This window comes from Pelodiscus sinensis, chromosome 1 (genome assembly GCF_049634645.1).
Source record: "Pelodiscus sinensis isolate JC-2024 chromosome 1, ASM4963464v1, whole genome shotgun sequence".
In the NCBI taxonomy this organism is placed as follows: Eukaryota; Metazoa; Chordata; order Testudines; family Trionychidae; genus Pelodiscus; species Pelodiscus sinensis.
In genome coordinates this window covers 328,521,401-328,537,752 of record NC_134711.1, presented here as the reverse complement: position 1 = coordinate 328,537,752, position 16,352 = coordinate 328,521,401, and the positions used below count along the sequence as shown (strand labels likewise).

Here is a 16,352-nt window from a genome sequence, read left to right as displayed (position 1 = left end):
GGAGTTTCCCCCACGCTCCCTCGGCACTCTGACCAAACAGCGCTGTGTGTATCAGGAGCCAAAGCTGGGATTTGACAAATGTGGAGCCAAAATAAAAACACCAAGGGACAAACCACATTGAGACCACAGTAAGACCAACCCCGGGGGCTTATGTCAATGTCTTGGTTTATATTGAAATTCCCCAGACAGCATGCTGTTCATTCGCACAGCTTGATGAACTCCCTCCTAGAATTTCTTGTTGATGGACTAAATAATCTGGTACCATCTGTAAATGTTGCCACCCCAGTGATTAGCTTCCTTTCTGGATTCAAGAATCATAGAATCATAGAATACTAGGACTGGAAGGGACCTCGAGAGGTCATCGAGTCCAGTCCCCTGCCCTCATGGCAGGACCAAATACTGTCTAGAGCATCCCTGATAGACATTTATCTAACCTACTCTTAAATATCTCCACAGATGGAGATTCCACAACCACCCTGGGCAATTTATTCCAGTGTTTAACCACTCCAACAGTTAGGAACTTTTTCCTAACATCCAACCTAAACCTCCCTTGCTGCAGTTTAAGCCCATTGCTTCTTGTTCTATCCCCAGAGACCAAGATGAACAAATTTTCTCCCTCCCCCTTATGACACCCTTTTAGATACCTGAAAACGGCTATCATGTCCCCCCCCCCCAATCTTCTCTTTTCTAAACTAAACAAACCCAAGTCTTTCAGCCTTCCTTCATAGGTCATGTTCTCTAGACATTAATCATTCTTGTTGCTCTTCTCTGGACCCTCTCCAATTTCTCCACATCTTTCCTGAAATGCGGTCCCAAAACTGGACACAATACTCCAACTGAGGCCTAACCAGCGCAGAGTAGAGCGGAAGAATGACTTCTCATGTCTTACTCACAACACACCTGTTAATGTAGGTCAATAATTATAAAATATTTAGCCTTCTATTTTTATAAAGTGTGTTACCCCCATCATTGTGCTTCTTTCTGTCTCCTCACAGACACATTGGGCATTTCTGTGCTCCCTTGATGCATCTACTCCTTCATGGAAGCTGCCAACTCCAGCACCTCTGAGATGCCAGTATTCATCCTAATGGGCATCCCCGGCCTGGAAGATGCCCACATCTGGATTTCCATCCCTTTGGCTGCATTCTACGTGACAGCTTTGTTGGCAAATTCCACGGTACTGTCTGTTGTAGCAAAAGAGCAGTGCTTGCACAAGCCAATGTATCTGATGATCTGCATGCTGGCACTCTCAGACATCATCACATCTACCTCCTTCATGCCCAAGACCCTGTGCATATTTTGGTTCAATTTGAAAAGCATCACTTTGAATGGCTGCCTTACCCAGCTCTTCTTCTTTCAGGCAAGTTCTGCTGTGCATTCAGGCGTCCTCGTCATAATGGCTGTTGATCGCTACGTGGCAATATGTAACCCTCTAAGATACACCACCATCCTCACCAATGCCCGAACAGCTAAGCTAGGGTTAGTGTGTTTGGTAAGAGCTGTTCTCTTCATTTTGCCCATGCCCCTGCTCCTGAGATGGCTGCCGTTCTGTTCCAATAACATTATCGCCCACACGTACTGTGACAACATGGCAGTGGCAAAGGTGTCTTGTGGGGACATCACAGGCAGCAGAATATATGGCTTGATGTTGGCCTGTATCATGATTGGGTTTGACCTGACGGTCATTGCATTGTCCTACGCGCTGATCCTCAGGGCTCTCCTTAGACTCTCCTCCAAGAAAGCCAACCAGAAAGCCCTCAGCACATGCACCGCCCACATCCTTGTGATACTCATGGCTTATCCTGCTGGCCTCTTCTCCTCTCTGGCGCACCGATTCGGTCAGGGCATCACACCCTATGTACACATCATCTCATCCAACCTCCATTACATCATCCCCCCCATGCTCAACCCTATCGTGTATGGGGTCAACACCAAAGAGCTTCGTGAGAAAGTGGTTGCATTCCTCGGCAGAACGTTTTCAGCTGGTGTCTTTGACTATAAAACTGCAGGACGGGGAAAGTATTGAGAACTAAACCGTGTGGCCTAGAATTCGAGGGGTGCGCACGCTAGAATGTGAGTAAGCAAATTGCAATCCTAGCATGTGCATGCACGCACTATGAATGAAGGTAAGGCAACACTGAATACTGTCAGTGAATTAGAAAGCAGGCTTTCAGGGGCAAGGTGAAAATCTGGGTGGCAGTTTCTGCTTATTGGAATGGGAGGAGAGGAGAGACAAGTAAGACTGAAAGAAGATAAATGGGTGAAAACTTTGAGTCTAGACACCTTTGATGTTAGACATTTATTGAAAGTTGCTCAAAGTGATATTACATAAGAACATAAGAACGGCTGAGTCAGACCAAAGGTCTGTACAGCCCAGTTCCCTGTCTGCCAACAGTGGGCAATGCCAGGTGTCCCAGATGGAGTGAATCAAACAGCTAATGATCAAGCAATTTCTCTCCTGCCATCCATCTCCACCCTCTGACTAACAGAGGCCAGGGATGCCTTTCCTTACGCATCCTGGCTAATAGCTATTAATGGACTTAACCTCCATGAATTTATCTAGTTCTTTTTTAACCCCTGTTATAGTCCTAGCCTTCACAACCTCCTCAGGCAAGGAGTTCCACAGGTTGACTGTGCACTGTGTGAAGAAGAATATTGCAGAAGGGGCACTCTGATCAATATGTTTTGTAGAAGTTATGAAAGATGAGCTAATAGAGAGAACTCTGGAGCAGCCCTCGGACCCCTTCTTTAGATTTGTTTTTTTCCAGACACCCTTTCTTTTTGGCAGGTGAGTAACCGGTAATCCTGCTTCATTGATCAGATGAATTTGCTTTGCTCTCACTGGTTGATTCCTCATGCCACCTGGAATGAAATAATTAAGCTGTCCCACAGGAAGTTGTGAAAAACCCAGGTTACAGACTGCTGTGTTAAATTCCCAAATCAAATATCTTACTACTTTTCATAGTCGATTTTGGAGTAGCTTTTAGTTGGAAATTTCATCTTGCACACTAACAGTTATTGTTGTCGAAGATGGAAAAAGTAGGTTTTGAGATTTCTTTTTGCAGTTTGTAAAATCGACGGAACAGAAATTGCCACAGGATATCCAGGTGACTGAATTATTGAAGAACTAAGTTCTACACAACCTATATTGCCTAATATCTCTTTGTTGCCATTATTTTGTGGATGTCTCGGTCATTTGAGCTAAGCCTGCACTGCAACGCTATTTCAGGATACCGGGATATCTTGATATAGCTATCCTGTATCTTCACAGCAAGGCCCTTATTTCAAAATATACCAGGGTCTCTATTCTGATGTCCCTGGAAACCTCATTCCATGCGGAGTAAGGGACGTTTCAGAAGGGCAGGCTATTTTAAAATTTGGCGCTGTGTAGGCAGCCCTTGGAGCAGCTCTGGACATTTTCAACCATGGCTCATTGGCCTCATGCTGAAAACAACCAAACAGAGCAGATTTGGGTTGATGGTCTCAAATTCATGGATGAAACCTGGGGCAAAGTCTTTTGTGAACTTGGCTTCCTTTCTCTTTCATTGCCATTACTACTTGCTGCTGCTACAATTGAAAGACGGCTTTCTTAGATTCAGTTGAGGACAACAAGTCTCTGCGACAAGATGGAAAAGGAACTTGTAGAAAACATTTTCCTTGTCTGGGTATGTCTACACTGCCACCCTAGTTCGAACTAGGGTGGCTAATGTAGGTATTCGAAGTTGCAAAAGAAGCCCCAGATTTAAATATCCTGGGCTTCATTTGCAGCTTCCCGCCATTTTTAAATCCCCGTTAGTGCGGACTCCGTGCCCGCGGCTACACGCGGCACGGAGTAGGTAGTTCAAATTAGGCTCTCTAATTTGAACTACCGTTACTCCTCGTGGAACGAGGTATACCAGTAGTTCGAATTAGAGAGCCTAATTCGAACTAGCTACTCCGTGCTGCGTGTAGCCGCTGGCACGGAGTCCGCACTAACGGGGGTTTAAAAATGGCAGCACCCGGGAAGATGCAAATGAAGCCTGGGATATTTAAATCCCGAGCTTCATTTGCAACTTCGAATGACTACATTAGCCACCCTAGTTCGAACTAGGGTGGCAGTGTAGACATACCCTTACAGACTACAATGACTGAGGGTTTCAGCTGCCTTTGTGCAATTTTTATCAGCATCGTTTGCCATTTTTAGTTTGAAACACCTCAGTGGCTATATATGCACCTGTAAGGAGATTTTGATTTTGAATTTGATTTTCATCTCATAGCATTGCTGTGCATGTGGGGAAAAGCCTGTTGGTGCTTGCAGCTTTTTTTAAGGAGCTCTGTACTAGGTGTCTGACAAAAACTTTCATCTGTTACTTGATTTATAGATAAATGTAACAAGAGAACACATTGGTTGCAAGAAAAAGTTTGGACTATTCCAGGATTAGGTTTTATCTTTGATTTGGGGCTATCAATTTGGCAGTAATCTGGCAAACCTGCCAGAAATGCAAGAGACAGAGAAGTAACCCAGAAAGTAGATCTTGGTGGAAGTCAGAAAACCATCAGGAAGCCAGAAGGGCCAGAGCTGGGTTGGAGACAGAGCAGCAATGTTGGAGCAGAGTCGCTGCTGCTGGCTCAGACTATAAAAAAACCCCTCTCTGTGCCAATGAGGACACAGGCCTGGGCTATAGGGGAGAGCTGAGAAGACTGAGTAGGGGGATGGATGTCGCCTGTGCCGCCATTAATATGACAGTTATGTACAATGAGCAGCTGGGGAGAGCAAGGTGCAGCTATGAGAAGAGGGCCCAGCACAAGTTGATGCTACCAGAGAAGAGGGCCTTCAAGGCTGAACAAAGAGGTCATGCATAGGCCATTGCTTTTAATACCATTTTTACACATGTCCCGACATTTTAGGTCTTGTTACCCTAAATTTGAGAAGCCTTCTGGCTCCTGATTTGGGATGGTGTATTTCTGTAAGAACCTTCCATCAGGGAGCCAACTTAGTGAGGAGAGTTTCATTTGGGAAGACCCTGACAGCCTTCCTCTAGCTTTGGAAACTACCAATCCCATGATGCTTTGGGGAAGAGAGAAGAAGAAGAGAGAGAGAGAGAGAGAGGGAGAGAGAGAGAGATATGGTTTGTTTCACTTCCAGGGGATGCAGGGAGAGTGTATGTTGAGCTGCACCTTGGAGGGGAGCCAGGATCCAGGTCAGAGAAAGGGAGATTGATTAATGAAGCTCTGTCCAAGCCACACATTTCTGCTGAGAGCCTCTTGCAGCTTTGGCCAAGTGTCACGTTACGGGAATTTGAGGGAAGCAGCCAGATCATGGCTGCACCAATAGGTGGGGGTGCTGGCACCAACAAGGATATAAAAGGGGGCCATGTGGGGTATTGAATGGGAGCTTATGGTTTGCTGATCCTGTGTACGCTATTTATGTGAGTGCATAATGTCTGTGTGTGTAGGTAGGAATCTGTAATCTGTGTGAAAGATGAATATTTCTCTGAATGTGGTTAAGCATTGCTATGGACAGGCTGAGTAGTGAAGCCCTGTGGGACAATGGCACGCGATGGGCCAAGGACACACCTAAAGCATGAGGGCGGACACCTAAGAGCGGCCAGCAGAGAGAGGCTGAGGGCCAGGTGACCGGCTGCATACAAGAAGAGGCCAGGAAGGAGGTATAAAGAGGCCATGTGGTCGATGCCATTTTGTTCTCAGCTCAGCACTTCATCCCAGAGGCAGCAGTGCAGGGATCAAAGAGCCCGGAAGACCTATGAACCCATCCTGATGCTAGGATGTGCAACAAGAACTTTTAAACCAGCAGCTGTAACATCTCTGCTAGAGCCTGCATCGAGGACTGGGAGATTCGGTGCATGTAACGTACTGTTCTTTAACAACCTTACTCTCATACTTTTCTTGCTTGTGATAATAAACCTTTAGTTATAGATTCTAAAGGATTGGCCCAGCGTGATTTGTGGGTAAGATCCGGAGGGTAAATTGACCAGGGATCTGTGGCTGGTTTCTTGGAACTGGACAGAACTTGTTCGGGGTAGGTGGGATTGGGTGCTAGGACCCCCCACCTGTGTATGAGGCCCGGGGCCATCTGGGGCACAGATATTGCTGGGGTGTCGGAGGGGTTTTGCTCATGAGGCTTCAGGCAGGCAGCTGAAGCGCTCTGTGGGACTGGTTTGTGGCCTGTTTGGAGAGGTCACCAGTCTGGGGGCTGTAAGGAGCCCCAAAGTTGAGCAATTCGCCCTGAGTGGATGCCCTCAGCTGTGCCCAGACACGGCCCGGTCCGTCACACCAACCAGGCAGCCCCGACAGCTTTTGCTTGTGTTTCAGTGGAGCAGAGACTGTTGCTGAGCCCAGGACAGGCTGAGGTGGGCCCACAGGGTTCGTTACAAGGGAAAGGGCACATCAAGGAGACTTCACTGGATTCCCTGAGGCTGAGAAGAGACGCAGTGTTCTTACCGTCTCACCAGCATCCTAACTCCTCCCATTTGCAGAGGGGCGGTGCGCCTTGGAATGAACCCAACCTTAGAATTGCTCTGCCCCTTCGTGCCTGGGCTGGGCTGTTTGACTGGCCCAATGGAGTGCTGTCCTGGGCTGCAGATCTCCATGACTCCATGCAAGCCATTCACAGGCATGCACACTGGGAGGAAGAAAGGGGAGAACGGGATGTGGTAACCGGTGACAGTCCAAGTTTAAGTTGCTGATGTTTCACTTGCCATTGTAAGTCGCAGGCATTCATTGATTTATTGAAGTGTCCTCTCCTGATTTAAATGGGTTAGGACATTTTAATTAATCTCCATCTCTTACATTGTGCTTTCCTGCATTGCTTCCATAAAGATGTGTTCACTTCATCGAAGTGTGGAATTGTATTGTTCATAATTGGTACTCTTGAGTTAGAGCAAATGGTTCATATGTCAGTGAACCACGTCTCCCCAATCCTGACCTTGCAGATGGTACAAAGCACACAGACCTTTCAGGTAACAATGTAGACCCATTACAAAGGGATGGCAGAGGGACACAATGACCCATGCTAGGAGAAGGAGGGTATGACACAATGAGGAATGAGGATGTTTTGGTCTAACTAGCAGGTACAATGCTAAGGGGGATAACAAACAATGTCTGGAGTGTACTACGTTACTTGTTGGTTTCAAGGTACAAAAGGAGCCATAAGAGTCTTTGTACCAGCCTGGGGAAGAAGTGCCCAATGTGCTGACCGGACTGGTACCATTGTCACAGAAAAATGTGTTGGTACCCATAAACAACGTGCCAGTGTGCTAATACCCATCTTCGTTGATAATAAACATTACCAAATGCCTCACGCTGAACCAAGCTTTGGTCGTTCTTTAGGAGGAACATCAGAGTCTGCTAAATTTACAATCCACGGGGAGCTAAGACCAACTGTAACAATGCAACAGCTTTAAGGTACATTAGTAAATATGCCTAGCTGGTGGGAACACTCTGGATCACTCAAGACATCTAGATAGACTTATGTGTAGGGCCTGGGAGGACCAGTGTTGGTGGTCCATGGAGGTCTCAATGACATAAAAAAGGTGAGGGGTCTTGGCTTGGGGGAGGTATGAATGAGCAGACTCAGAGTGCGGGGTCTCAGCAGGGTGGTGTGTGAGGGGGTGGGGGTCTCAGTTTGGGAGTATGAGTGAGCAGGCTGGGGATGCAGAGTCTCGGCTTGGGCCAGATGGAAGTGATGGAAGCATGGTGTGAGGAGGGTCTACAGCCAGTAGGGCTGCAGAGGAAGAGCCGGTCAGAGTGAAAGATGGCCAGGGCCAGGAGCTAGGGGCCAAGGGCTGGGCCCCGCCAACTGGCAGTGATGAGAGTGTGGCACCTAAAGAGGCACTTCTTAATCTAGTCCCGTTTGGAGGACAGGAACTGGTCCAGGAAGTGAATGTAGCTGTACCACTCAGTGGTAGTCAGTGTAATACAATTTGATTTCACATCCCTATGATGGAGAAAAACGTTCAGCAACCCACCAGTGTAGCATTTCATTTAACGGACTTTTCTCATGCCCCCTCTTTCATCTCCACTGTAATGTAGCAATCCCAGTCTTTCCAACCTGTCTCTCCCTATGAGAGATTCCACAGGCCCGAGGTCTTTCCATGAACCCATCTACTTCTGTAATATCCTGGGTGAGAAGGTGTCCAGTGGAAGGCAAAGGAGTCTGGAAGAGTCCAGAGGAGGGGGAAGAATGAAGGGACTGACCTGATGGCATTGTAGTTTCTCTTTTTTCCGCCCATTCCATTCCTCCGGGATCACAGTGTGTTGCTAGGTTTCTATCCATATTCACACTGCGAGCAGGGTTTCCTGGAACCATATACAATAAATTACTTAAGAATCCTCAGTTCTCACTTTGAGGGTTGGCAGATTCTTGTCCAGAGATCAACCCCAAAATTCCACTGATACTATATTTGGGAAGCCAAAGTGTGCCGTTGCCCCCCACACACTATAGGACGTCTAGAACATAAGAACATTCCAACGTATTTTAAAATGTAGATTGTTAGTAGGGGGCTGCGTCCCCGGCTTGCTATGCTCACTAAGCCCCCTTCCTCCCGGGTAGGCAACCCCGACTCTCCCACTAGCTATCGGGGGAGGGCTGGGCCGCTTCAGCCCCGGCCCTTTTTCTTCTCCCTCCCATCCCCAACAACCTAAGCCCTTTCTCTCTCCCCCCACAGGCCACACCCAGACAATCCTGGGCCCTTTCTTCCCCTTCCCTGGCTGCTCCCATGCCAGCCTGGGCCCTTTCTCTCTCTCTCCCAGCCACGCCAGCCCCGGCCCTTTCTCTCTTGCTCCCACTCAGCGATTGCACCAGCCAAGGCTCTTTCTCTCTCCCCTTTGGCCATGCCCACACCAGTCCTAGCCCTCCCCCCTTCCGCTCCAGCTTGGGCCCTTTCCCTTCCCTCCTCGCCCCAGCCTTGCAAGCCCGCACACTTTCTATCCCTCCCCGGCTGCAACAGCATGGCCCTTCTCCCCTCACACCTAACCCTACCACAGCTTCCCACCACCTGGCTGAGGCTGTGCCAGGCCCAGCTCAGCCCCCGGCAAACACGGAGGGCAGATGCCACAGCACCCATCCCAGCTCTCCATGTGGCTTCCAGAGACGGCTGACCTGGCAGTGGGTGGGGCTTCTCTCCAGGGATGTAGAGGTAGGGCTGGGGGCTGGGCATTACACACACATGCCTACCCTCCAGCCTGTGGACACTGTGACATGATGACATCCCATCCCACAGGAAATTTAGAGAGAGAGAGAGAGAGAGAGAGATTACATTTCACGTAGTCACAAACACCACAACTTAACAAGATAGAAGAGAATCATAATAACACAGAATCCTAGAACTGGAAGGAACCTCGAGTGGTCATCAAGTTCAAACTCCTGAAATCGTGGCAGGACCAAGCATCAACTCAACCATACCCAACAAGCATTCAGCTAATTTACTCTTTAAAATCTTGAACAATGGAGATGCTACAACTTCCCTAGGCAATGTATTTCAACTTAACCACTCTGACAGGAAGTTTTTCCCAATGTCCATTAACCTATCATGCTGCACTTTAAGTTGATAGTTTCTTGTCCTATCATCAGTGGCCAAGGAGAACATTTCCCCCTCTCCCCATTGTAACAACACCCTTGGAGGTACTTGAAAACTATTATTATGTCCCCTCTCAGTTTTTTTTTTCCAGACTAAGAAAACCCAGTTCTTTCAATCTTCTATCATAGATCATGTTTTCTAGAAATGCAATAACTTTTGTTGCTCTTCACTAGACCTAGTCCAGTTTCACCACATCTCCCTTGAAATGTGGTGCCTAGAACTGGACACAGTCCTTCAGTAGAGTATCAGTGCAGAGTTCAGTGGAAGAATAACTTCTTGTGTCTTGCTTATAACACTCTTCTTATGCATCCAGTAATCACGCTTGCTTTTTTTTGCAACAATGTCACACTGTTGAGCCATATTTAGCTTGTGAACCACTATGACCCCCTAGATCCTCCTGTGCAGTACTCCATCGTAGACAGTCACTTCCAGTTTTGTTTGTTTGTTTCTTTGTTTTAATGCGTGAAACCAACGATTCCTTCCGAAGTGGAATACTTTGCATTTGTCCATATTGAATTTCATATATGGACCATTTCTCCAGTTTGTCCAGATCGTTTTGAATTATAGTCCTGTCTTCCAAAGCACTTGCAACCCCTCCTCCTCTGGTATCATCCTCAAACTTTATGGCTGTGTCTTCATTGGCACCCCTTTCCGGAAAAGGGATGCTAATGAGACACTTTGGAATTGCAAATCCGCGGGGGATTTAAATATCCTATTTGAAAGTAGGAATAAGGGATCTCACAGAAAACGGTTTATTTTCCGGAAAATCACGTCTACACTGGCACTTTTCTCCGGCAAAAACCCCGAGCCGGAAAAAAGCGGCAGCCATGTAAATGCAAATGCTGTGGGGGATATTTAAATCCCCCGCGGATTTGCAATTCCGAAGTGTCTCATTAGCATCCCTTTTCCGGAAAGGGGTGCCAATGTAGACACAGCCTATAAGTGTACTCTCTATGCCATTATCTACATCACTGCTGAAGATATTGAATGGAACCAGTCCCAGGATTTATCTCTGTGGAGTCCCTCTTGTTATGCTTTTCCAGAATGACTGTGAATCATTGACAACTGCTCTCTGCCAAAGATTATCCAACTAGTTATGCACCATCCTTACAGTAGCCTCATCTAGGTTGTATTTCCCTAGTTTATTTCTGAGAAGAGTGTGCAAAACTCCATATATGCTTTACCAAAGCCACAACTACCACTTTCCCCTTATCCACAAGGCTTGCAATCCAATCAAAGAAAGCTATCAGGTTGGTTTCAGATGGTATATTCATTACAAATTCATGTTTGCCCCCTTGTTATCTTCTAGATGCAAAAGGATTCTTTAGTTATTTCCTCCATTATAGTTCCTGACACAGAAGTTAAGCTGAGTGGTCTGCAGTTTCCCAGGATGTCAGACTGACAGAGCCAGATGAGTTCCCAGCAATCACCTTCTTTGGGACAGCACACAATGCACAGTAAAACTTTGGAACTACTTACTTGCGGATGCTGTGAAGACTAAGACTAGAACAGGATTGGAAAAGAACTAGATAATTTTATGATGAGCAGGTCCATCAGTGATTATTAACCAAAATGTCTGGGAATACAAAATCCTGCTCTGAAATTTTCCTAACCAATGTTAGCCAGAAACTGAGAAGGAACAACAGGGATGAATAACATGATGATTGTCCACTTGATTCAATCCCTCTAAAGAACCTGGCATACGCCATCAGCAGTGGACAGGATACTGGGCTAGATGGACCATTGGTCTGACACAGAATGGCCATTATTATAAAGCTCAGAATGGAAGGGGTTCCTGTGTCAGAGGCTGAATGCAAGGTGGAGGGAATGTAGCCCAAACTCAAGAGCCAGATGTGGTAGGGGTGTGGTTCATTTACCCGTGTCCTCATCCCAGAAAGCCACAGCTGCCTAAAATATCTCCCCATTGACATAGAATCATAGAACACCAGGACTGGAAGAGACCTCCAGAGGTCACCGAGTCCAGTCCCCTTCTCTCATGGCAGGACCAAATACTGGCCTTAGAGAAACAGATTAGGGGAACTCTGTGGCTATTACCTCATCAAGTATGAGATGCCCTGTGAGATGGGCTGCCCTCTGGCCATAGGAGTGAGGAAGGAATCACTCAGTGAGTGGACACATCCCGCAGAGCTGAGACAGGACAGCACGACCTATTTCTGCATCGCTTTCTGACAGAGGGACAGCGACTTGAAATGTGATGCTTCCCTGAGGCAGGAAATAGATGAGACATTTCAACAGTTTCAACTGACAGATATGTATCTACGTTAGACGAGGGATGTAATAGTGTAGCCGATTCACCTATTATCTACTAAGAAAAAGCGCATAGGTTAATGCTATAGGCTACTCTCATTTCCACAACAGGGGCTGCTGTCACCCTGCACTGCTGCCTCTGTATCAGAGGCAGCAGCACGGGGTGACAGGCAGCCGATACGCTAGGGGAGCCGGTTTTTAAACTGGCTCCTCTTGTAGACCAGCTCCTGCTTGGTATCCCATGCAGAGTGGCAGAGGACTCTTTGGGAGTGGGGCTGCTGTGCACTAGCTGCCAGTCCTGTTTCTGGGGACTGTAGGATAGTCAACTAACCAATAAAAATTCATGAGATTACTTGACTATTCAATTAACCGATATTTGGTTACTTGACTATTCAATTAATCTACATCCCTACTTTAGACTTCAGATAGTCTTACTGGACAGGACTTCTGATATCAGAATCCCATGATGAAAAAGCCTTTTCCGTGCCCTTTAGCCTATAATAACTCAGGATCCCCTCATTTCACCTCCAGAGCATGACAGTGACTTTTCTGAAGCCATAGGTTGCTACAATCAGCTTTGTATTTCCCGGGCTTCATTTGCATGTTGCCGGGTGCCACCATTTTTAAATGTCCACTAGTTCGGACTCCGTGCCCCGTGGCTACATGCGGCAAACAAAAATGAGTTTTTCTTCACATAGAACACATTCAACCTGTGGAACTCCTTGCCAGAGGAGGTTGTGAAGACAAGGACTTTAACAGACTTCAAAAAGGAACTGGATAAATATATGGAGGTCAAGTCCATCAATACTTATTAGCCAGGATGGGTGGGAATGGTGTCCTTAGCCTCTCTTTGTTACATGCTGCAAATGGATGACAGGAGAGGGATCAATTGATGATTCCCTGTTCCGTTCATTCCCTCTGGGGCATCTGGCATTGGCCACTGTTGGCAGACAGGATACTGGGCTGGATGGACCTTTGGTCTGACCCAGTATGGCTGTTCATATATGTTCTTACCCACTTTTTCAGTCAGAATTTTTTTTAACTTCAACCTCCAGCCATTAGTATATCTAAGTCTCTATGGCTACATCATATTTCAAGTAGGAATAAGATATCCTCCGGAAAAGGCTTTATTTTCCGGAGAATAACGTCTAGACTGGCGCTTTTCTCCGGCTTTTCTCCAAGCTGGAAAAAAGCGGCAGCCATGTAAATGCAAATCCCGGGGGGGACATTTAAATCCCCTGCGGAATTTGCAATTGTGATGTGCTACATTAGCATCCCTTTTCCGGAAAGGGATGCCAGTGTAGACACAGCCTATATGTTTGGCTGAGAAGTCTATTATTAAATATTTGCTCTATTAAAAAATATTTGCTCTGAATCTAGGTACTAGAGTCTGTTATTAAGTCACTCCTTAACTGTATTTTGTTATCCTAAAGACATCGAGATCTTTGAGTCACTATAAATCAGATTTTGACATCTTTTACTTATTCTTGTGATTCTTCTTGGAATGCCCTTTAGTGTATCAGTATCCATCCTGAAACATGGACACCAGAACTGGACCCTGTATTCCAGCAGCAGTGTCACCAGTGCCGAATACAGAGGTAAAAAAACCCTTCTCTACCTCTCCTTGAGATCCCCCTGATTGTCATCCCAGCATCGCAGTGGTTCTTTAGGCAAGAGGATCACAGTGGGAGCCCATTTTGCTTGATTATTCTTTCATGTCCCCCCAATTTTCTTCAGAGACTCTGCTTCTAGTGATTGTTCCCCATCATTTCAGCATTTTTCGTTCCTAGATGTAGATCGCTACATTGCTCTATGAGCACACATTCCATTGGCTGCAACTCACTTTACCAACTGCTCCGGATTGCTCTGAATCGGCAACTGCTCCACTTCATTAGTTATGATCCCCCAGTTTGTGTGACATCTGCAAACATTGATACTGAGGCATGGGAAGGGAAAGCAGTTGGGATGCTGGTACATGTCTGTGCTTACACTTGTCAGTCAAAGCCTTTAACTTATATCTCAGACACAGCTGGTACCTGCAAAACAAAAAAAGCTGGCATGTAGCACTTTAAAGACTAACAAGATAGCGTATTAGGTGATGAGCTTCCGTGGGGCAGACCCACTTCTTCAGATCATATTCTGAAAGCGAAATGGCAGGACCATTATATAACAGAGGGGTACTATGAAAAAAGTAAACAAATTACAAACTAACAAATCAGCTACATAGAACAGAAGGTGGGGGCAAGGGGACAAGGAAGAGATAAGGAAGGAGGAAAGAGACAAGGGAAGTAATAGAAGTGCAGGCCGGTAGCCCTAAATAACAAGGCCCTTGTGCTCTTCATGACCATGCTGTTGAGCACAAAGTCACAGCTCAGTTGGATAATCTGTGTTTTGTCACCTTTTGGCACCCCAGATCAGGACTATGGTCCATCTAGTCCAGTATCTTCTTTGTGAGAGTGACAGCCCCAGGTGCTCCAAAAGAATTTGTAATCCCCCCAGCATTAGGGAGATGGATAGGGATGACTTCAGTGTCATGAGGATGTCAGCCTAATGCCCAACAGACAGAGGTTGGTTTGTGCTGTGAAACACAGGGATCCATTGGCTTTCCAAAATATTTACTTGGCTGTAACTATTCTACCTGGCTAGTTTCACCATCCACGTACATGTTCAAACCCTTCCATGTTCTTGCTTAGTTCATTGCCTGAACCACCTCCTATGACATGAGTTCCTCTGTCTAATTAGGCACTGGGTGAAGAAAAGCATTCTGAATTCCAGAGTTTGAATTTGCCACACTTCAGTTCAGTTGAATGTCCTTTTGATCTTGGGTTATGAGAGAGGGAGAGCATATTTTATATCTACCCTCTACCAGTTAGTATTATATAGAACTTTCTCTTCTCCCCTCTTATTCATCACATGTGTAAGGTAACATTCCCAATTTTTTTTTCAACAACTTTCTATATATGTGTTTCCCTCAGCCCTTGAATATTCTTCTTGCCTGAACTCTAGTTCTGCAATACTCTGTGTGAGATGGGTACCCAGTACCACAGAGAAGACTCCAGAAGAGAGGGAAACATTAATTGACTAATCTCATGGTATGGACTTTTCTGTTAGATTCTGCCTCCCACTTCTCCTGGATCAAAATATTTTCCTTAGTTTCTGTCTGTGCTTATACTGTGAGCAGGGTTTCACAGAACTCAGTGCCATTCACCCAGGTCCCTCTGCTGAGTCCATGTAGTGAATAAAAACATGGTTAGGAGTTTGAGGCATTCAAGCTGTTTCCTACAATGGGCATTTATGATGCTACAGAGATAGAGATAGATAGATAGATAGAGAGAGAGAGAGAGAGAGATAGCGCCCACGGCAAATGTTGTTGCCTCAATTGCTTACCCCTCTTTCTAGAGTGATAATAACTATAGCATTTATGGTCTCCAAATTGTTGTGGACAGTGTGTAATCCCCTTCCTGCGCATCTCTCCCTTCACAGGCAACATAAAACTTTCTGAGACCAAATTATACATTGAAGACGTCATGGCTGCTTTCAACCTCACTCCTTCTGATCAGTCAACATTTGTCCTAATGGGCATTCCTGGCCTGGAAGCTGCCCACGTCTGGATTGCCATCCCTTTCGCGATGTCCTACATTATCACCATGTTGGGAAATGTCACAGTTCTCATTGTTGTGGGCAGAGATCAGACCCTGCACAAGCCGATGTACCTGCTGATCTGCATGCTGGCACTCACAGACATCATCAAATCCACCTCCATCTTGCCAAAGGCCCTGTGTATATTTTGGTTCAATTTGAAAGGCATTACCGTGAGTGGCTGCCTCACCCAGATGTTCTTCCTTCACACTGTTTCTTTTACACAGTCAGCCATCCTGGTCACAATGGCCTTTGATTGCTACATTGCCATATGTAACCCCCTCAGATATGCCACCATCCTCAGCAATGCACGAATAGCTAAGTTAGGGCTTGTAGGTTTGATAAGAGGCGTCCTCTGTATTCTGCCTCTGTCGCTGTTATTAAGCTGGCTGCCATATTGTGCCAACCACACTATCGCCCATACATACTGTGCAAACATGGTTGTGGCAAAGTTATCGTGTGGGGACATCACCATCATCAGCATGTACAACTTGGTGGTAGCATTTACAGTCAGTGGATTAGACCTGATGCTCATTGCTCTGTCCTATGGTCTGATCATCAGGGCCGTCCTCAGAATCTCCTCCAGGAAAGCCCACCAGAAAGCCCTCAACACCTGCACAGCCCATCTCTGTGTGATGCTGACCATTTATACTCCAGGCTACTTCACCAGCTTGACACAACATTTCGGTCGGGGCATCGCTCCCCATATTCACGTTATCTTGGGAAACCTCAGTCTCCTCATCCCTCCCATGCTCAACCCCATTATTTACGGGGTCAAAACCAAAGAGCTTCGTGACAAAGTGAGCAAATGCTTCCACAGAAAGTGATTGCCTGTGTGCGACAAGAGGGGGTAAAGACATCTACATC

The 16,352-nt window shown here is 46.3% G+C and overlaps 2 protein-coding genes across 2 annotated transcripts; both read left to right on the top strand.

Annotated features, from left to right (window-relative positions):
* Window positions 1-1,039: 1,039 nt before the first annotated feature.
* On the top strand, window positions 1,040-2,026 carry LOC102463384 (olfactory receptor 52N2-like). The gene has a single exon (XM_006120158.2). The coding sequence runs from the start codon at window positions 1,040-1,042 to the stop codon at window positions 2,024-2,026; it is 987 nt and encodes a 328-aa protein (XP_006120220.1).
* A 13,395-nt stretch (window positions 2,027-15,421) lies between these two features.
* LOC102458162 (olfactory receptor 52D1-like) lies at window positions 15,422-16,312 on the top strand. The gene has a single exon (XM_006113714.2). It carries the CDS (start codon window positions 15,422-15,424, stop codon window positions 16,310-16,312), a length of 891 nt encoding a protein of 296 aa, XP_006113776.2.
* Window positions 16,313-16,352: the final 40 nt, after the last annotated feature.